This window comes from Chenopodium album, chromosome 6, assembly GCF_948465745.1.
Source record: "Chenopodium album chromosome 6, dcCheAlbu1.1, whole genome shotgun sequence".
Lineage (NCBI taxonomy): Eukaryota > Viridiplantae > Streptophyta > Magnoliopsida > Caryophyllales > Amaranthaceae > Chenopodium > Chenopodium album.
In genome coordinates, this window is record NC_137839.1 from 6,130,046 (window position 1) to 6,150,554 (window position 20,509).

The 20,509-nt window shown below is 35.5% G+C and overlaps 3 protein-coding genes across 3 annotated transcripts; 1 reads left to right on the forward strand and 2 right to left on the reverse strand.

Annotated features, from left to right (window-relative positions):
• Positions 1–3,503: 3,503 nt before the first annotated feature.
• Positions 3,504–6,766, forward strand: LOC145635737 (putative protein phosphatase 2C 27). The gene is made up of 4 exons (XM_081687078.1): positions 3,504–3,896; positions 4,775–4,978; positions 5,257–5,468; positions 5,978–6,766. Exons 1-4 carry the CDS (start codon positions 3,759–3,761, stop codon positions 6,540–6,542), a joined length of 1,119 nt encoding a protein of 372 aa, XP_081543204.1. The 5' UTR covers positions 3,504–3,758; the 3' UTR covers positions 6,543–6,766.
• A 2,017-nt stretch (positions 6,767–8,783) lies between these two features.
• On the reverse strand, positions 8,784–10,929 carry LOC145634411 (putative glycerol-3-phosphate transporter 5). The gene is made up of 2 exons (XM_081685832.1): positions 9,897–10,929; positions 8,784–9,791 (listed from the first exon to the last, which is right to left on the reverse strand). The coding sequence occupies exons 1-2, from the start codon at positions 10,864–10,866 to the stop codon at positions 9,256–9,258; spliced, it is 1,506 nt and encodes a 501-aa protein (XP_081541958.1). The 5' UTR covers positions 10,867–10,929; the 3' UTR covers positions 8,784–9,255.
• Positions 10,930–11,684: 755 nt separating this feature from the next.
• On the reverse strand, positions 11,685–17,510 carry LOC145635738 (uncharacterized). Its single transcript, XM_081687079.1, has 8 exons — positions 17,167–17,510; positions 16,943–17,064; positions 15,545–16,652; positions 14,922–15,013; positions 14,428–14,502; positions 14,276–14,337; positions 12,934–13,003; positions 11,685–12,826 (listed from the first exon to the last, which is right to left on the reverse strand). Exons 1-8 carry the CDS (start codon positions 17,285–17,287, stop codon positions 12,014–12,016), a joined length of 2,463 nt encoding a protein of 820 aa, XP_081543205.1. The 5' UTR covers positions 17,288–17,510; the 3' UTR covers positions 11,685–12,013.
• Between the last annotated feature and the right edge of the window lie 2,999 nt (positions 17,511–20,509).

The following is a 20,509-nucleotide window of genomic DNA, read 5'->3' on the forward strand; positions in this document are numbered from 1 at the left end:
TTGACAGACCAGCAGATAAACTAGAACTACAAATCAACCAAATTTTGGAGCAGATGCCTTGACCTAAATCTCATTTGGTCAATTCATCTGACAGCTCAAATAGCTCCATTTTTTTTTATATATAATAGCTGAAATTATTGTTTTCGTAGTGCCGAAGCACTCTAGATCTCATTGGTAGCTGTTCTTTAGCTGTATGTAAATTAAAAAAGAGATGATTGAAGCATTGAATCAAAGAAATAGCTCATTATTATCAGGAGTAGAAGCGAAAGCAAGCTAGTCAGCCACCAACTACAGAGAACAATGGCATCATTTCAACTATCCGTTGCCTGCATTATTATCTTTTGACCATTCTAAGCATTTTTCTTTTAGTGTTTTTTTTTGTTGATAACCTCACATATATTTTTCTTTAATGGTCAAAAGTCATCTTATTTTCTGTTAAATTATTACTACTCGTATATCTTTATATCCATTTCATTTCATACAATAACAATTAATTATACACAAGTATTTTTTATTATGATTATTATAAAGTTGATTGACAAAGTCGTGTTGCATCGCTTCGATAATACTCGTACTACAACAAGTAAAACTCGTTTTCCACGTTGAAATATGTTATAAATGCACGGTCCATTTTTGTTTGGCAAAATATCATCATTCATGCTTTTCCGTTAGTTATAATAAGAGGCCCGTATTTGCATTACGTCATCAAACTTTGATTTTTCATAATTGATTATTTTTATCCATTAATAACCAATGACGAATACTTATGACCCGTGATGCATTCATTGCTCATCATATTGGACTAAAATATTTGGGGTAAATTAGGTTTTTTCCCCTTTTCCTATAATAGTAAATAATTAAATTTTATGCATCGAGCATATTGCTAAATCGCCTATATGTAGATAAGATCGTAAAATCAACAAAATGTTCCATTAACTATTATTCTTACTTTGAACTTTTATGGTCAAGTTTTACAAGTTTTGACTTTTAATACGAAGTAGTTTAATTGACGATGAGATTACATGATGATGTTAGTCAATCAATTTTTATTTTCTTTGGATTTCCCATGCTATTTACAATAATCTTTCTAGATTGAAACCTCTTATTAGGAAATATATCTCTCCCTTAATTTGGTACTTTTAGATCACATACATATACATTCGTAATATTTTTTGTTGTTATAATAGTACGGAGTACTTTTAAAAACTAGCTAATCAGTAATGATTTGATGATATAAATCATCATAATTTGTTCAAGTTTTATGTATAGTTATGGATAAGCTTAACAAAATAGTCTTATACATAGAAAAACAAGTGTCGTTAAATATAGGCAACTATTTGTATTGTATTAAGAAATAGTGGGAGTAATTTAGAAGTAATTTCAGTAAACAAAAAGTCCATTTTGCTGATGACACTTGTGTATAATGTTTATGACTCGATGGAATGATGCTCTCCATTTGTCAAAGTTTGTATTGGGTGGAAAAACATAAAAAGGCAAAACGAGGAATAAAATTTCACCTTAAATAATACTTCCTCCGTTCTATTAATATTGCAACAATGGACTTTTTGCACTATTCATCACTCTTGTTTGACCATATAATATGAGTTTTACGTTAAGCAAAATATAGTCAAGTGGGATCTTGTTGGATTCGTCTCATATAATACTTTCACAATATCAACTTTTTATAATTTTTACACTTACACAATTGTAGATATTTAGCATATAAAATGTGTTTTGGGATGCGTAATTTCCTCCTTGTTGCAATATTAACAGAACAGAGAAAGTAATAAAAACTAATATACGTAATATAATATAAATAAGCAAAATAATATTATATTTAAAAAAAAAAGGAAAAGAAAATAATGTAAGAATAGAAAAAAGAAAAGGGAATATTTGACGACGTTGATGATGTTTGCACCATATGTGCAAATGTGTTGTTTAAGGACAACACTTGCGCAACAATTGGATGAAGCTTTTTTTCAATATTTGTGGCGCTTAATTAATCATCTTAGTTTAATGCCTTCTATTGTCTATTTCTCACACTAGGCTAATTATATTGGGTGGATATTGGAATACCAACTAATACTTCATTTTTGTTGGAAAGTTATTGTTTTGGAAGTGCTAATGAAATATCACGTGTTGCATTTGGTTACATATGCCCCTTTTCTTTTTTAATCCTTTTATTTGGAAGTATTTTGCTCTTTTACCTAATTAATATTTGGACCATATATTTTAATGAAAAGTACAAGTCTTAAGAGATATATCTTCACAAGATATTTTCAACGAGTTCATACATAAATAGACATACTATACGTAGAATATTAATTAGATTTGTTTTAAGATTAAAATTATTTGTAGACTCTTATATGTTATTTTGGAGAAACATCTTGGTATTAGTACAAAGTATTCCTAGCTTAAAGATGGGTTGTACACGCAACAATTAGCTTAGAATAATAACGCCAAATGAAAATAAGTACTACGTGTTGTGATTTATGAGTGGCTCTTTCCTATTACCATGTCCATTGTCCAACTTGTGGTTGAAGTTGGAATGAATGCATGTTTTAAAAATAAAAAGCCACGCTTTCTTTATGATCAACTAATTTTTCTTCATAAATTTTTAATTTTCTAAAGAAGTATTCTAATTATTGAATACCTACTTCAACTTGCATGTTATATAGTCTTTGACTATGTAAATTGTTTAATTATCTTTATGAACCCCTACACCCCCAACAACTGCGTTATATTACTCCGTATTTAATGAAGACTTTGATTTGGTCTAATAAAAGTAATATTGGCTTGAAATTAGTTTCAACACACAACCAAAAATGTAAAGTTTAAAGAAGTTCCATGACTATTCAAAGGAACACTTAATAGGAGAAAAAAACATGTTGCTTATTACTATCTTAGGACTGTCAACTTGTGCATGTTCAATGGACAGCCAAAGAGGGATGACCGACAAACAACATCATAAACAAATTAAGAGATTACTCTCATTTTTTAGATTTACTCAACCCTAAATATAATGACAAACAAATTACTTGGTAAAAATGATTAAAGCAAGTCAATTACTCATTACTCTCGATCGACTATTATTATAAAATCAAATTGCTAAAAAGAGCGTTAGCACAATATTTTGATTATGTATCAAAAAAATCTGATAAACTATTGCTCCGTAAGTCGTAGCATTTATCTTATCATTCGAGTGTTTTTATAATTTTATACGCACTCTATTCAGAATAGTTTTTATAATAACTTTATTTAAAAAATTATTATGTTATGTTTATTCTACCCATTAAATACAAAATAGTAATACAAGTATTGAAAAAAAATATATAAATAAATAAATAAAAACTGGTGACCATCTTTTTATTAAATTGTGTCCCAACTCAAATTTCAGAAAAAAACAATCTGAAAAAAAAAACACAGAAATTCTACAAAATTCTCTGTCCTGTTCCGAAAACAACCCACCTACCAAACTCTGTTAAACTTGACAGCATCCTACAATTTTTTTGTTTCTTTTTTATTTTTCTGGAAAAAAAAAAAAAGATGTCATGAAATATGCTCAGAATCTTTTCTGCTGAGCTACCCCAATTATAATTTCACCTCAATTTCTCTCTCCTGTTATTTAGGCACTCTCTCTCTCTCTCTCTTTCTGCAACTGCAAGTGCAAGTGATCCAGGTCCGTTGCTTTTGGCATCAGCAGAATTACAAGTTGCAAAGTTGCAGCTGTAACACTTGCATACTTGTATTATTATATAATGTGCGTGCAAGACTTTGAGTCAACTGATGAACATTTGCACAAAACTGATAACAATAATAATCACAACAATTTATTGAATACCCAGATGGATTTGGAGAATTCTGCTGCTACTCCTAACTCTGTTTCTTCTCCTGCTGTAAGAACATTCTCTCTCTCTCCTCTTTTTCTATTTTGTTGGGTCTTTGATTTGATTTCATTGTATATAAATATGAATATGGTTTTTTTGATTGATTTCTATGTTGGATTACTTGCATTGGTGATCAAGGTAGTAAGGGTGTTTTGGATTTTTTTTTTTTTTTTTTTTTTTTTTTTTAATTTATATGAACGAATAGAAAGTTTGCTTCTTTTATAAGGTAAGCATCAATAATTAGTGGGTCTAAATTCCTCCCTTTTCCCCTTTTTGGAAAATCACTAATTTGGTATGTTTTTCTGTTTATTTTCCTCTTGAATTTTTTTTTGCTGTCAATTTGAGTATATGCAACATAATTCCAAGTTTTATGGTTTGAATTTAATTGACTTGTTTTAGATAAACTTGTTCTGTTGTTGGTCTTGTAATTCAGGATCTAGTTTATTGTTTGAGCAATTGGAACCAATTCATATTGTTGGTAGATAGAATGGAAGTGGGAGTTCAATTGTTTAAACTATGAAATATGATGTTCATTTGAAATTTTTGTAAAGTTTCCTTGGTAAAATACTGTTTCATTTGTTTGTAGCTTAATATTGGGGACATTTCAGCCCCATATCATCAATAATTACGCCTCCTTTACAAAATTGTTGGTGTAATGGTTGATGATCAAAGGGCCAAGATAGATAATTATCGTTTTAATTGTCTGATTAAGTGATCATTGTTGGGGTATTTACTACTTACGATACATTATGTACTGGGTATTAGTATGCTGTAATATCACATACTGTTTGTATGCTGTAGTATTCTTGTAGCATCAACTCTTGGCTTAATGGTGAACCCCTTTTTATGTGTTAATATCATTTTTATTTTGTAATTAACTACTTCAGCTAGAAAGCATTAGTGAAGAAAGAACAGTCGTTTTAGATGAAAGTCCGAATCTGGCAATGGAGTTCCTTCCTACCCTTCGATCAGGAGAGTGGTCTGATATTGGAGGACGTGAATACATGGAAGATACACATGTTTGTATAGCTGATTTAGCCAAGAATCTGGGCAGTGAAATGGTTGATGAAGAATCTGTGTCTTTCTATGGGGTAAGTTGCCTACTTTATCAATTAATCTTGAGGAAACATCTTTATTTTACTCTAAATACTCAGTAGATCATGAGTTGATTAGTTGGCAAAAGAAATAATTACTTTTATAATGAAACAGATAGCTAGAAATTGGAATTTTCTCCTTGCAGTCCTAGGATTATGCAAATCACAGTGATTTTAGAGTTGAAATGGTTTTGTTGTAATTATAAATTTATGGTAATGCATAGCACTTAGCATATTTTGCGTCGAGCAGTGTATAACAGGAGTTCTATGAACAGGTATTCGATGGTCATGGAGGAAAAGCTGCTGCACAATTTGTCCGTGAACATCTCCCTAGAGTCATAGTTGAAGATGCTGATTTCCCTTTAGAGCTTGAGAAAGTGATCACAAGGTCATTCATCAAGACTGATACTGCATTTGCTAAGTCATGTCCTGTTGGGAATTCCCTATCTTCTGGAACTACTGCTATCACTGCAATGATCTTTGGGAGGTAGGTTACTGTAGTTCATTTATCTCGGATTTGCTTGGTGAATGTTATTTGATCTTTATCAACTGAAACTGTTCTTCTGCTTTTACTTATCCATAGTTCCAATATTCTTCTTTAGAAATTTTTTATTCCTCGTGTTGCTGATGAGCCATAGTATGATTATTTGATGATTTATGAGCATTGCAGCCAGAAAAAATCCCATGGGTCATGGGAATCTGTATGGCACAGTGATTGGTGAATCTTATAGGGTCAGCAGTCGTGTATAATTGTGCTTCTGCTTTTACACATATTTAGAACCTACTTTTCTGCTTGTTCTTGAAACCATCTTGAATGTTGAGACCGTGAGAGTCAACTAGAAGAGTAGGAGATGAGATTATGTACATCTTGGACTTGACTTCCCTAGGCTATATCCCATGTTTGATGTTCATTATTCCTGTTTTTTGCTGTTGCTGTAGCTTATGATGTGCTTTCCTCAATTCTTTGTGTGTTGAATAATGTGACATTTTGGTCAGATCTTTACTTGTAGCAAATGCTGGAGATAGCCGAGCAGTTCTTTCTCGACGTGGAATGGCTTTGGAGATGTCTAAAGATCACAGGGCCTGCTGTAGAAATGAATTGATGAGGGTAGAATCGCTGGGAGGATATTTTGATGAAGATGGGTATCTTAACGGGCAATTGGGTGTAACAAGGGCTCTTGGAAATTGGCATCTTGAGGGAATGAAAGACATTGATAACAAGGGTGGACCTCTGAGTGCGGAGCCAGAACTTAAACTTGTGACATTGACCAAGGAAGATGAGTTTTTGATCATTGGATGTGATGGTATATGGGATGTTTTCAGCAACCAAAATGCGGTGGATTTTGTTCGAAAGCGGCTTCAAAGGCATAATGATATTAAGCTGTGCTGTAAGGAAGTAGTAGAGGAAGCGATTAAGCGTGAGGCAAAGGATAATTTGACAGTTGTTATTGTAAGCTTTCACTTGGATCCACCTCCAGCAATTGTGCCACAGAGAATGAGGTTCAGAAGAAGCATTTCTGCTGAGGGGCTTCAGAACATTAGAAATTTACTGGAAGGTTAGACAAACTAATGTTACTTTATAAGAAATAGAATGATCAGTAAATATGGACTGATTTATTGAGCTGCTATATTAAGCTGCCCAGCCTGCTTCTAGCTCTATTTGTAATGTCTGTACATTAACTATTCTTGAACACGAGTTAGCTGAACATACCTGAATAGTAATATTCAATATCTTAGCTCATATTCATTCCATCTGAATACAATAGTCACATTTTTATGAAATAATATGATTGAATTTTTCAAAATGCCCATAATTTTAAAATTTAGTGATACATTTGAGAGAGTAATGTATGTCAGTAATGTTACAGTAAAATCATGTTATATATGATTGTTTTTGGACAGGGAGATCAAGATTAAGGGCTAGTCTCACTATGATTATCCTTGGAATCAATTGGCAAAATTAAGTGTGCATTAAAATTTGGCATTGTTGTTTTATATAGCCCATAAACTTAAGTTCTACGAAGTTTGTGCTAAAGTCAGTGACATCTCAAATAATCCCTCCTTGGAATACTGCAATTCGAGCACAGAACCATTACATATTTACATGGCTGCAGACATTAAAGTCTGCACTTTGCTCATTATTGTATTTTCATTGCATATTTAAACAAAAATCACGTTCACAGAATCAACCATCACCTTGCTATGAATTCTTAGAAAGAGTGATTTGCTTACCTTAGTAAGCTCTCCACCGGCTATGCCTTAGGTGGTCTTTCCAAAATTGTCAAACATTTGTTTAGCATTCCCCTCGGCACGCCATGAAGAGGTTGTGGTGCCCGGGGTACACCCTATGTGCTTACTACATTTTTGGAATATTTTTGGGAAATTCATCGGAAAGCATATATTATGGCCTATGTATTTGGGCAATATTCGACTTTTTCGGACCTGAAACATAATGAGACCGAGGTTTTTCTCTAGGATCTACAAGATCTGGGGAGGCCATTTGAGTGGTTGGAACTATCTTTTGCAGCACTCGATAACTAAAGCAACAAATTTTTGAAAGAACCCTATAATTGAACCGAATTTATTCTCATGACGTTATGGTACAAAACAAACTTTAATGACCGCAGGGACACCTTGTGTAAATTTTCTTTCTGATAAAATTTCTAGAACTTGGTCTGAAAGCGTGGATTATAACCTTTGATTTTTGACAGTTTTTTATTTTTTCAGTCATGAAAATGAAAGGGGATGGTACTCTTCTATGGTCTTGTGGGGACCACAGGAAGCCATTTTGGTCCCTAGTAAGTGAACTGTTAGGAATATAGGAAAATATATTATTGTGATATATATAGATCTTATAATATTAGATTTAGGATAATAATTAGGAATATAGGAAAATATATTATTGTGATATATTTTCCATATAGATCTTATAATATTATATTTAGGATTTATATTGTGTAGGTTATCTTTTGTAGACTATAAATAATTTAGCATGAACCTTATCATGCAACTCTTCGGTCTTCACTAACAATGCAAATGAGTTTTGAATATCCATAAAGGAAAAGTATTGTGTAGAACGGAGTCACGTGAGTCCGATCATACAAAAAAAAAAAAAAAAAAAAAAAAAAAAAAAAAAAAAAAAAAATCAATTTATAAGCCTGGGGATGGGGATGGGGATGGTGGTTGCTGGTTGCTGGTTGCCGGTTGCCGACAAGTGGCTAAGAAGTGTTAGTGGGGTGGGGATGAGTGTGCATTATAAACCGGACTCACGTGAAACGGTTTCACGCAAAACCTTTTTATCCATAAATTCGCACCAAATCAGTGTAAGGCTTTTGCAAAGAGATATTGGTAGGCTAGTTAATTATGGTTTCAAACCAGCTTTAATGTCCCCAGAGAATGAGTTTAATTCAACTTCAAGGCCACTTTGAAATTCCATCAAAACTTTGTCGCATTCTGAGTCAAGAGGTGCAAGAGATGGTTCCAATCACCAACTTGCCATCCCGATGTTTTGTATAAAGTAACGGGAAGGACCTTGTCAAGTTCAAAAAACTCTTCGAGGGCTAATTTGAAGGCTATACAATTCATGAAACCGGATTATTTAGACCCAGTGTCGAAAACTAAGGTGATGGAAGGGAGGCATCTGGGGACATATAATGTTGCTAAATGTATAATGTACCCACCATTCGGAAACAAATAGAGCTCAAGGCTCAACAACAAAGATGGACAAGTGGTTAATCAAGGTGAAAGCACCGCAAAGTCTCAAAAGTATTAATCCAATGTAACAAAATCGTGTACATTATAATTTTATTTGTGAATTTAAGTAAATACTAAACAAGTCACAAACTCACAATAATCAAGAGTTATCATTATCAACACCTAAAAAGTTATGTCAATTCTTCTGTCCAAAAACCGATAGGAAATTGATAGCTAAAAAGAATGCGTGTATTGTGCTTCAATTCTATTAATATAAATTCTCCAAAAAAATATGTGATACAGACTGCAATTTCAGACATCCCAGTGTATGAAGAAATGTTCCAAATGGCTGAAGCTATCCTCGGGAAATATTCATGAGGGAAACGATCTGTATGAAAAAAAAAAAAACCAAAATGTACACACCTCTTTGCAGTATAAAATCTGGGATACATGGAATAACACCTGACTTTGCAGCCAATGTGATGCAATCATGGATTGTCAAAAAATCTCCATGCTTGTCGATTTGATGTGTGGTAAGAGCACCTTACTCAAGATATACAACAGGAAATCGATACGATTGATTAATGAGCTGTTTCGTTCATTTGTAATCTAGATTTCTTCTCTGTTAGCTCAGACTTCACAGCAGGTACCAAGGACAGTGCTGCTATGAAGATTGAAGTAATAAGCATTGCAAAAACAGTATTCCAACCACTGGTGGAAATATAACCAACTAGAACTGGACCAATAGCTGCCCCAACAGAACCAGTTCCATCTATTATTGCCGTGACTGTAGCCAATGCGCGTGAATTCCCTCTTATTGCAGTCTGTGTCCCAAGATCAGCAGCCACAGCTGTTGTTATGAGAGCATAAGGTCCGTTCACAAGTGAGCCCGTAAGAAACATCAAAATGTTATTGGCAAACATTGAGCTACTCCCATAAACACGGTAGAGAACAAGAGCTGGAACCGATAACAGGAGAAATGAAACAGAGGTAATTGCCCGAGCTTCTAGTTTGTCAGAAAGCAAACCAGCCAAAACACCTCCAAGAACACCACCAAAGTCAAATATGGTTGATAGCAATCCAGCAGTTTCATGAGACAAGTGCACACCAGCAACAGCTTCAATTCCATTACAAAACAAAATCCATGTCAAAACTGAATATTCTAATCATCTGCACTGAGAAACACCAAAACCAGAAACTCAAAAATTAAGAGCATTATTACCTGTGTGCCTTATATAGAATGGTAGCCAATACAGAAACGTGTAGGCCACAAGCTTGGAAAAGAACAGGCAGACTGCAAAAGATGCAACTCCGGGCAGTTTCCAAGCTTCTATAAACCCGATTGCATCCGAAGAATTGATTTCCTCCCCTTCAAGAGGCTTAGCTTCTTCCAGGGGATTTGAATCCTTGGATTGGAGGAGACCCAAATGTTCAGCTTCCCCATGATCAGAAGCCTCAATTGGGTTCAACTCGATTTCGCTTGGAAGTGACAAACCAATAATCTCAGGGCTCACAGCAAGAAACAAATACACAAGAATTCCAATCAAAAACACAAAGAATCCAGGCCAAAAGAAAGACCAACCCCACCCAAATTTCAACATGGATGAGGCAACAATCGAACCCATAATATTCCCAATAGAAGTGTGGGAGTTCCAAACCCCCATGATCAAACCTCTCTTAGATTTTCCAAACCAATTACTGACAACAGAAACTACAGAAGGCCAACCAGTAGACTGAGAAAAACCACACAAAATCTGAACAATAACAAAATACAAGAAACTATGAATTTGAAGCCAATACCCAAATCCAAAAGCCACAGTAAAAAGAGCACTGAGCAACATCCCAGATGAAAGAAACAATCTAAGATCAAGAGTATCAGCAAAATGGCCAGAAAAGAACATCCCAATTGCATAAGAAGATAAGAAAGCTAGATCAAGCTCACCTAATCGATGAGTTCCTTGAGTTCCATTAAAAGGAGGCCAACCCTTTTCAGAATTAGCCAAATCATCAAGTGGGGTGCTGCCATTTCTGGAGATTTCAGGTCCAAGGACTGATTTCACAATGCTTGGGGGTTTGCGAGAAGCGTGGAGAGAGGCGTAGGCGAAGAAGGTGATGGTCAAGATTACTGTTTGCTGGAATAACAAGCTTTTTCGGAGGAGATGACCGAGAGACGGCGGCGAATTGGGTGCCATTTTCACGATTTGTTGTCTCAATTTCAGTTGTTGAATACCAATTGAGTGACATTAACGACTTCTTTTTTGCTGGTGCATACTGTAACTAGAAATTGGAAAGTGGGAGATTCACGTATTTGTTCCCAAATTATTGCAATTTTTTTTTTGTTTTTTTAGTCAAGTTTGGTGCTCAGTTTTATTCATTCCAATTCCAATATTCCAAATTTCCAATGAAATAAGTTTGGTGTTTATTTCCTTTCAAAAATAAATAAATAAATAAATAGTGCTTATTCATTCATTGCAATTGAAATTATTTCGAATAAAAACCTAAAATTACTTCATTCAATGAATTAAAAAAACATGTACTCCGTGTTGTATGATTATGCTAAATTGATAAAATCTGATATTTATATGCATCTATGTTGGATCAAGACCAAGGTTTAAGTTACAAACTTTCAAAAGTAGACTTAGGGCCCGTTTCGATTTACTGAAAACAATTGAGGTGAACTGATTGGGGCTGAGTTGAAATGAATTGTTTATGAGAGAGGGAAATTAGGAACTAAACAGAATTGATTGGAATTGAACCGAGTATATTTCCTAAAAAAACAAAAGATAGAGTATATTGTTTTACTGAAGTTTTCATGAGCTCATGTTGATGGGATTGATGACTTATTTTTTTGTAATCATGAACCTTATTATTTTATTACATGACACACTTATGGCCTGTTTTGATTGACTGAAGTGAGCTAAACTTAACTTATGGGAGCTGAACTAAACTGAACTTATGGGAGCTAAACTAAACTAAAAATAAGCTAAGAGAACAGACCCTTAAGGATCAATTCTATTTGGTGGTAAAAAGATACCTTTATTGCTTTATTAGATTTAAAATCCATTTAATTTACATCAGATTACAGACTAACTTGAAATGCACCAAGCATCACATACTTTTATCATCAATTTACAAGCTATCTAAGAGTATAAGAGTACATGAACCAAAGGGCAGTTCACTGTTAAATAACTAAAAAAATCATTATATTTGTTGACCTCAATCGATGACTTTGGGATCATCCGACAAAGCTATAAGCAGCGCTGTAATGCAGCAGCAGTGGGAGAGACTGGGCAAATCAGCATTTGAACACAAACTATTAGACATGAAATCTTATGACCTTTAACCTTCAGCGCCCAAGCCTCTGGCTTTAGGGCGTCTCACAGCTGACAATGGGGTAACTATGCCTTGAGAATCTCTGCCCAAACCCATTCCTTCAACAAATCCCATCTTTGCCATCATCTTTGAGCCAAACCCTTTAGTATGCTTCTCAAAAGCACCAATGTTTGGAGTAGAATTCCTAGCTGATCCACCTTTTGGAGTGGAATTCCTTGCTGATCCACCTTTTGGAGTGAAATTCCTTGCTGATCCACCTTTTGGAGTGGTATTCTTCGCTGATCTGACATTTGGAGTAGAATTCCTAGCTAATCCACCACTTGTAGCTATGTTCACAGTTTCGCTGCTGTTTTCGACAAATGCCATTCCTAACCCTAGAGATTTGGGTCGTTGAATTACCTCAATGGGTGAAGCCATCCCCTTTCCTTCTTTCCCCAAACCTTCACCTTCCACATATCCCATCTTAGCCATCATCTTTGAACCAAAACCCTTGGTGTGAACTTCAAATGAGCCAATCAATGATGGAGAATTGTCTACAGCTTTGATTTCTTGAGGAGAGTTGTCGTTTAGTTCAACAGTGCTGACAGGGACAATCTCCGGTTGAATTACACCACAGGGGACAAATGACACTGGTTGATTGTATCCTCCGGGCTTTGTCCCACTCCTTATCTTCCCACTCTTGCTGCTGCAGCTGCCTTGTTGGTCAGCCAATTTCTTAGTAAATTTTTTCTGAGCAGACCCACTACGGACATGAGCGCGGGCACTTTGAGGTGTATTAACCACTGGGAAATCAGCATCATCCTTGCTGGATCCAATCAGCTGTGGATTCAAATTGCACCAGTCCATGAATCAGAATGTTAAACCGGTGTTGGAATGAGAAGATAAATTCATGTTAAAATTTCTACAGACTGCTGAGATGAACCTACCTTCTCCAGACGAATTTCATCACTTGCAGATGGCATAGAGGTGTGTTGTGTTCGACTTACAGTTACAAACCTAGACAAAAGGCAATTGCCAAGGTAAGTATAGATCAAAGTACACCAAGTTCATATAGGACGGGCATAGACAAATAGGTCCAAGTATTAAGATACATCTGACACTCTCTTCAGTCAATATTAACAGACAGTATAGTTGCAGCACCATTTTGAGTAGGTCAATGTATTTCACTTATCCCAAACAGATTATAATTTTTCTAACACGTTCCATAAGTCAACTATTTTATAAAAGTGGAATTTGTATCAACTGTAATATGAGAGCTAAAATTTCCAATAAAGTCCCTCCATATCCACAAGGACATGTCATCAATAAACAAAATAATTACATAAGCAATCTATTAGTGTATGCAAAATAATTATTAGTGCATAAAAGCTCATGTAGCAGATAATGCACATCACAAACGACCAAAAAATGCCAAATTTCGTGTAAAAAAAAGGCCTCAAGGTTAGGTTTAAACAGAGTTCTACACTACAAACCCAAGAAAGGAGGACAGTGTCTTTACAAACACTGTAAAAAAGTTGCCACCTAATGCAAGTCAATGTAGACAAGTACATATCACAAAGCTAGTGATGCCTAAGTCCTTTTACTTGTTTTACTGTATTGGACTAACTAGCTTACAAAGTTACTGTGATGGATCCGAATTTGGGCCAGCCCATTAAGGTTTATCACCGTAGGGCCAAAAAGGGTCACGTGGCACAAGTGGATCAAGCTCACAAGCAAATCGAATTCAACGGTAACCAAGAGGAAGCTGGGACTGAATTAGAGAAACAGGGGAAGCAGTAGCCTTTGTCAAGCAAGCCAATTCGGGAAAGAGACAAGCTTGAAAAGGAGGAGACACCACTTTAGCAACTATGACAGAGATTGTGAATTCCAATTTGTAGAAGTCAACCGTAATTAGTTTAGGGAAAATTGCAGTGCTTGAGTATAAATTGTAAGGCTTGTAGTAGTAGCCACTTATCCAGAAATTGAGAGAACTCATTGTAGAGTAGTAGCCTCAAGCTACCCTTGAGATTGATAGCCTAAAGTTGTCACCTATCCTAGTAGTTGTAATTCCTTCCTTAATTAATCAATCAAAACTCAAGCTTGCCTTAATCTTGTCTAAATTATTAATTAATTATTGTGTGAAACTCGGTTCCTTACAGTTACAAGTCCATGATAGCAGATGACTCAGACTTCAAACTGCTTAAGTGCTTAACCCTTAACAGCAGCTAAAATTAAAAATGATCAGGAAAGCCAGCAACTTTTCAAAATATTACAGAAATCAGAGCATACCTTTTCTTGCCTGAACCTAGGCAGCCACTTTTTAAACGATATATTGCAGCCAGTCGTTGCACCTATAAGTACCCAAAGAGTTCCTATTAAATCAAAATACCCGGAATATAGCCATATAGGAGGCAGAACCCAAGGAGTACAGGTCAACAAACCTGAGAACAATCCCGAGGGTGCATGGGAGGAAATGATACCATATCTATGTTACTTAAAACCATATGCTTCAGCTTCTACAGAGCAAAACGTTTAGATAGTTAGCAGGAAAGGTCACATATGTCAAGATCACTGTTACAAAAATCTACAATATCAGAGGAAACAAGGAACTATAATCAAATGATATTCAGACATTAATGTTAAGTTTACTCTTATAAGCACCCATAAATTTATTGTATAGTTAAATTAAGTATGAATGTTAAATTGTTAATCTTATCAGCTCATGAATGCCAATCTTTACCAAAAGCTGGTGAAGAAAGGCACCAAAGTCAATAAAGAGGTAGCTACTTAATAATATATAAGAAAATACCCACAAAAGATAGAGAAGATTACCCTACATATTAATCAATAGTCAATTATTAACCATATAGAGTACAGTTTAGGAGGGAAAATCCCCTCCAAAAAAACTCCATTTTCATATAGATATATAGCTTACCGTGTTTAAATGCTCAAGATCAACACCACGACGCAACATCCTCTCCCTACGCTTCACCGCTATCATCTCTTTACGGTGTTTCTTTTTTTCACCTGGAAAATCAGTTATCAGAACAGTAGCAAGGTTTAAATAACCTTGAATGCAATTCTAACAACTCAGTGAAAAACTAAATATTCTATGATACTTATAAAGTTATAAATTATAATAGAATTCTTAAGAAATGGACAACCATTGTATCTATCGGAAGACAAACTATGTTCCAAATAGCAGAACCGAATTTGTTGCCTAATCAACCAGCATAAATAACAAATGTCTTCATTATTAACCATAAAATAAAAAGACAACAAATCACATAAAGATACTAACAGCACATAAATAATGTGGTAATACTAAAATATGTCAGTAAATTACCATTATGCATCCATTGTCAATTTAGAGGTGGCCTACTGTCTTAAAGGGTAATAAGTTTACGAAGAAAAAGCAATAATACTTAAGATGGACATTGGCATCAAAATTTACCTATAGTCCCAATACTAACATGCCATTACTAACATTTATACCACCAGTCATATGCGCTAAAAGCGTACTCTACTAATCCCTAATTCACGATGAAAGACAAATACCTGGAAACCTCCCAAACCTTTTGCTTTTCCTCCCTTCTGAAGGCCATGACTGAGGGAATTGAGCAACATGCTTCTTCTTTGCAGATTGCCGTCTCGGATCCTTAACTAGCATCAAATCATCCATAGCTGAAGACCAATCAACATCAGTTCCCTTAGACTTAGACTTGACTGGAGGCTTCTTTTTTGAACGCTGTTTTTGCCTACCATACTCCCTAGATGCTTCTTGAAGAGCAACACCACTCAATTTTTTTAAAGTTTCCCCATAAGCATCACTGCTAGAATCATCATCAGTATCATCACCAAGCACATGATTATCAAGATTCTGTGATGCTAACCACTTGGACTTTAAAATTTGACTGCTTCCTCCTATTCCATCCAAGTAATCATCCATGATGGCATCATCAATATCAGAATCAAAGTCTGAGCTACCTTCAGAGTCACTGTCAGATGATCCAGAAGAGCTCCCCTCATCAGATGAATCCTCTTCATCCTCCTCTTCCTCCTCCTCATCGTCATCAGTAATATCTTGGGTGTACAATTTCACACCTCCAATTGACACAAATGCAGAATTTTTTTTAGATGCTGGTGTCTTATCTGAAAAATCATGAAGGAAACCAGAACCATCCTCATCTTTATCTTGATCCATAGAGCCCTCATCATTTCCATCCTCCTCAATCTCATTGGTGGAAAAATCATTGCTCCACTCTCTTCCCTTAAGGACAATTGTCTGTGACAATTCTCCACTAGCTGAATTTTGTAGGATATTAGAGAAACCCAATCCTGTGTGCAACTGCTCTTCTTCTTCTTCTTCTTCTTCCTCTTCTCCGTCTTCTTCTTCATCCATCATACCCGATGACAACTCAGTAACACAAGGGGTTTCGTCTTGTTCATCAGCGAACCCCAACCCACTGTGAGAACTCTCACCCAATACAAAATCAGAATTATACTCATAATGATATTCCACCTCAGAAGGCCCCATTGATGGCGTAACGTCTTCAAAAGCAACAACCCTGTTTTCTTTCGAGCCTAATAGGATAACTGGCTGCAACCCATTTGATCTACCCTCTTCATCTTTTCCCCCAATGCAAGATTCTGATTGCCCAACAGCCTATCATATAACAAATTTACAAATTTAGACGTTGAATTAATACCCAACAACGTTAAATTTTGATCTAAATGAGTCCAATCAGTTGTCAAAAATTTCAAAGCATACATTTTCATAGATTGAGCTATAAAATCAAGTACAGTATTACAAATGCTAAAATACAATCAAGTTTTAACAATAACACCATAAGTTAATTTTTAGGAGTGAACACTAACCTAACAGACAATTCATTCAAACACCACAAAACAGAAATAGATTTCAGTACCAAAAAAAAAAAGGATTAAAAATGATACCTTGAAATCAATAGAAGGGTAATCATAACGATAAAAATTAGGTGGGGATTTTTTCACAGCAGCCTTAGAATCAGAAATCGACCCATTTCTAGAATTCCCGGATCTTAAATTCGGATTTTTGCCTGCAATTCAACCCTCAATAATTCCCAAAAAAACAAAATAACTGAAACAAAGGAAAAGCCAGAAATGATTTGAATCAGAAAGAAGATGAATAAGGAAGAAACCTCGGCGAGGAGTAGAAGAAAGCGGGGAATCCAATCCAGCTAAAATGCCACCTTCAACGAAAAGGGATTGATTTCTTCTGGGCTTTGATTTGTTGACAGGTTTTCGTTTACCACCGCCCATTGAAAATTCGTAACTTTGATGATCGGTTTTCTGGGATTTTGTGAAATGCGGTGGTGACTCAGTGAGTCGCTGCCGAGTTGCGGAGGCGTCTGTAGTAGAGTTGAGATATAAAGGGGAAATTGATGATTTGTGGAATTAGTTTGGCCAATTGGGGATTTTGGCCTTGGGGCTCAAGGTATCTTGCGTTCAAGCCCAAACGGAATATGGAATATTCAACCCTTTTTTTTTTTTTTTTTTTTTTGGGTTAAATTAGGGTAATTGATGTAATTAGGTTTAGCCCATTTTGTTGAGGTTTTGGGCTTATGGACAAGCCATGTTTGGAAAACTATAAGTATGTTGAAATATATTTGTTGATATATGTGTGGTGCCACCAAACCCATATTTTTCTTTTTCTTTTTTAGATTGGAAAACGAGGTTAGCGTTGCTTTTTATATGCTAAAAAATGTCAAGTAGTGGATTGAGACAAGTGACAAAGTTAAAGTGTTGGGGTGTGGGATGGTGCAAGGGGGCGTGTGGCATGTGCACAAGACATGTGCACCCAAGGACAAGGCATACAAACAACTAGTTTTGTCGTTTGAGGGTATGCCATCGTTGCCTTAAGACATGGTTTTTAAGGATGAATGAGATGGTTCTGGGAATCATCCATGACTCCCAAGGCCCTTTGGGAACCCATGGAAGTACTTGGATGCATAATCTTGACTAGTGAAAAAATGATGTACGGAAGCCAAATTTAAAGGCTATAATACACGAAATCGAAGCAATTTAATAAGTGTCCGGACCAGGTGTCAGAAATTCACGGAATTTTACGGGATGCATCCCGAGGTCATATGATGTTGTTTGGACCCATATACAACCATAAGTCGGCTACATAAAGGCCCCATGGAAGCTTATAGCAAATACAAGTGGCGTGTACAGAAACTGGTAAATTGGATGCTTAAAGGCAAATTGGATGGTTTCACCGACCCAATTCGACTCCCGGAGGGTATTAGGGTATATAGGTAACTTCTCGACAATTTTTGTTTCCGGGTAAAATAAAGGTCAAAAATTGGCAAAATTGAAGGCTATAATACACGTTTTTTTTGGCCAATTTCAGAGATTTTGGGACCCGGTGTCGAAAAGTCTCGAGATACTAATTAGGGTAATTGATGTAATAAGGCTTAGCCCGTTTTGTTGAGGTTTTGGGCTTATGGACAAGCCATGTTTGGAAAACTATAAGTATGTTGAAATATATTGTTGATATATGTGTGGTGCCACCAAACCCATATTTTTCTTTTTCTTTTTTAGATTGGAAAACGAGGTTAGCGTTGCTTTTTATATGCTAAAAAATGTCAAGTAGTGGATTGAGACAAGTGACAAAGTCAAAGTGTTGGGGTGTGGGATGGTGCAAGGGGCCGTGTGGCATGTGCACAAGACATGTGCACCCAAGGACAAGGCATACAAACAACTAGTTTTGTCGTTTGAGGGTATGTCATCGTTGCTTTAAGACATGGTTTTTAAGGATGAATGAGATGGTTCTGGGAATCATCCATGACTCCCAAGGCCCTTTGGGGACCCATGGAAGTACTTGGATGCATAATCTTAACAGGTGAAAAAATGATGTATGGAAGCCAAATTTAAAGGCTATAATACACGAAATCAGAGCAATTTAGTAGGTGTCCGGGTCCGGTGTCAGAAATTCACGGAATTTTACGGGATGCTTCCCGAGGTCATATGATGTTTTTTGGACCCATATACAACCATAAGTCGGCTACATAAAGGCCCCATGAAAGCTTATAGCAAATACAAGTGGCGTGTACGGAAACTGGTAAATTGGATGGTTTCACCCACCCAATTGGACTCCCTGAGGGTATTAGGGTCTATAGGTAACTTCTCGGCAATTTTTGTTTTCGGGTAAAATAAAGGTAAAAAATTGGCAAAATTGAAGGCTATAATACACGTTTTTTTGGCCAATTTCAGAGGTTTCAGGACCCGGTTTTGAAAAGTCTCGAGATACCAAGGGTTACATCCTAGGGTCATATAATGTCGTTTGGAACCATAAATGATCATTATATGTTGCCATAAATGCCCCTGCTAGTAGCCTCGAGTTTATGAAATCAGTGCAAGTTATAAACGGTTAAATTGATTGTTTGAAGGTATATTGGATGGTTTTACCCATTCCAATTGGACTCCCAATGTGTATTAGGGTCCATGGAAAGCATCTCGACAATTTTTATTTCCGGGTCTAAAAAGGAGAAAAATTGTCCAAAATTGAAGGTATAATACACGATTTCCAGTCATTTTTTGACATTTTTTCGAAAACTGAACTGAATATGTGGGGTGACTCCCGGGGTCATATATGGTGGTTTGAAACCATAACACACCTATAAAAATGTCTATGAAGTACCAGAAATGAATTATGTTTCTATTTTGAAATTTTGGAATTTAATGATGTCACAAAAGTATATTAAAGTGATATTACTTGACAATAATGATGTCATATGAATATAATAATGTCATATGTAAATATAATTATGTCATAAAAGTATATTATGATGTCATGGAAGTATATTGAAGTGATGTAACTTGACAATAATGATGGAAGTGATATTACTTGGCAATAATGATATCATAAAAGTATATTGAAGTGATGTAACTTGACAATAATGATGTCATATAATAATGATGGAAGTAATGTGACTTGACAATAATAATGTCATATAAGTATATTGAAGTGATGTGACTCGACAATAATAATGTCATATAAGTATAATGATGTCATATTATGTAATTATATTTATAATGATTTGATGTCATAATATGATAAGACTTGACAGTAGTGATGTGATGTGACTTCGCGCTATGGTTTGGAATTGAAAAAGAACACATGTTATATATATATATCAATCGACACATCAATCAACACACATGTGAATAGTAGTAGTATGATTATCCATAGTTACATTATATCAATACTATTCATGTTTATAATTTAAGTATCACATCTCATCCCATAATCCATCATCAATTACACACAAACGGTCCCTCAATCACCATGTCACGGGGTCAATTGGCACATTCCCGGTATAAAACAACCTCGAAAAACAAGAAGTAAGGGTAATATGGAATGTACCAAAGTGTCAAAATTACATCCCACTACCATTCCAAACCTTTTTCCCGTGTTCTGGGGCAGTTTCAACAACTTTTTCAGTTTTTCCAATTACCGCCTTTTTTCCCGTATTTTTC

What these genes read in the sequence shown, in the direction of transcription:
- LOC145635738 (XM_081687079.1), bottom strand. Translation starts at nt 17,287, where the DNA reads ATGGGCGGTGGTAAACGAAAACCTGTCAACAAATCAAAGCCCAGAAGA. An exon ending in TTCTTCTACTCCTCGCCGAG is followed by an intron (nt 17,065 to 17,166) that starts GTTTCTTCCTTA and finishes GTTGAATTGCAG; the next exon opens with GCAAAAATCCGAATTTAAGA. An exon ending in ATGAAATTCGTCTGGAGAAG is followed by an intron (nt 12,827 to 12,933) that starts GTAGGTTCATCT and finishes TTGAATCCACAG; the next exon opens with CTGATTGGATCCAGCAAGGA.
- LOC145635737 (XM_081687078.1), top strand. Translation starts at nt 3,759, where the DNA reads ATGTGCGTGCAAGACTTTGAGTCAACTGATGAACATTTGCACAAAACT. An exon ending in ACTCTGTTTCTTCTCCTGCT is followed by an intron (nt 3,897 to 4,774) that starts GTAAGAACATTC and finishes TAACTACTTCAG; the next exon opens with CTAGAAAGCATTAGTGAAGA. An exon ending in ACTGCAATGATCTTTGGGAG is followed by an intron (nt 5,469 to 5,977) that starts GTAGGTTACTGT and finishes CATTTTGGTCAG; the next exon opens with ATCTTTACTTGTAGCAAATG.
- LOC145634411 (XM_081685832.1), bottom strand. Translation starts at nt 10,866, where the DNA reads ATGGCACCCAATTCGCCGCCGTCTCTCGGTCATCTCCTCCGAAAAAGC. An exon ending in ATTCTATATAAGGCACACAG is followed by an intron (nt 9,792 to 9,896) that starts GTAATAATGCTC and finishes ATGGAATTGAAG; the next exon opens with CTGTTGCTGGTGTGCACTTG.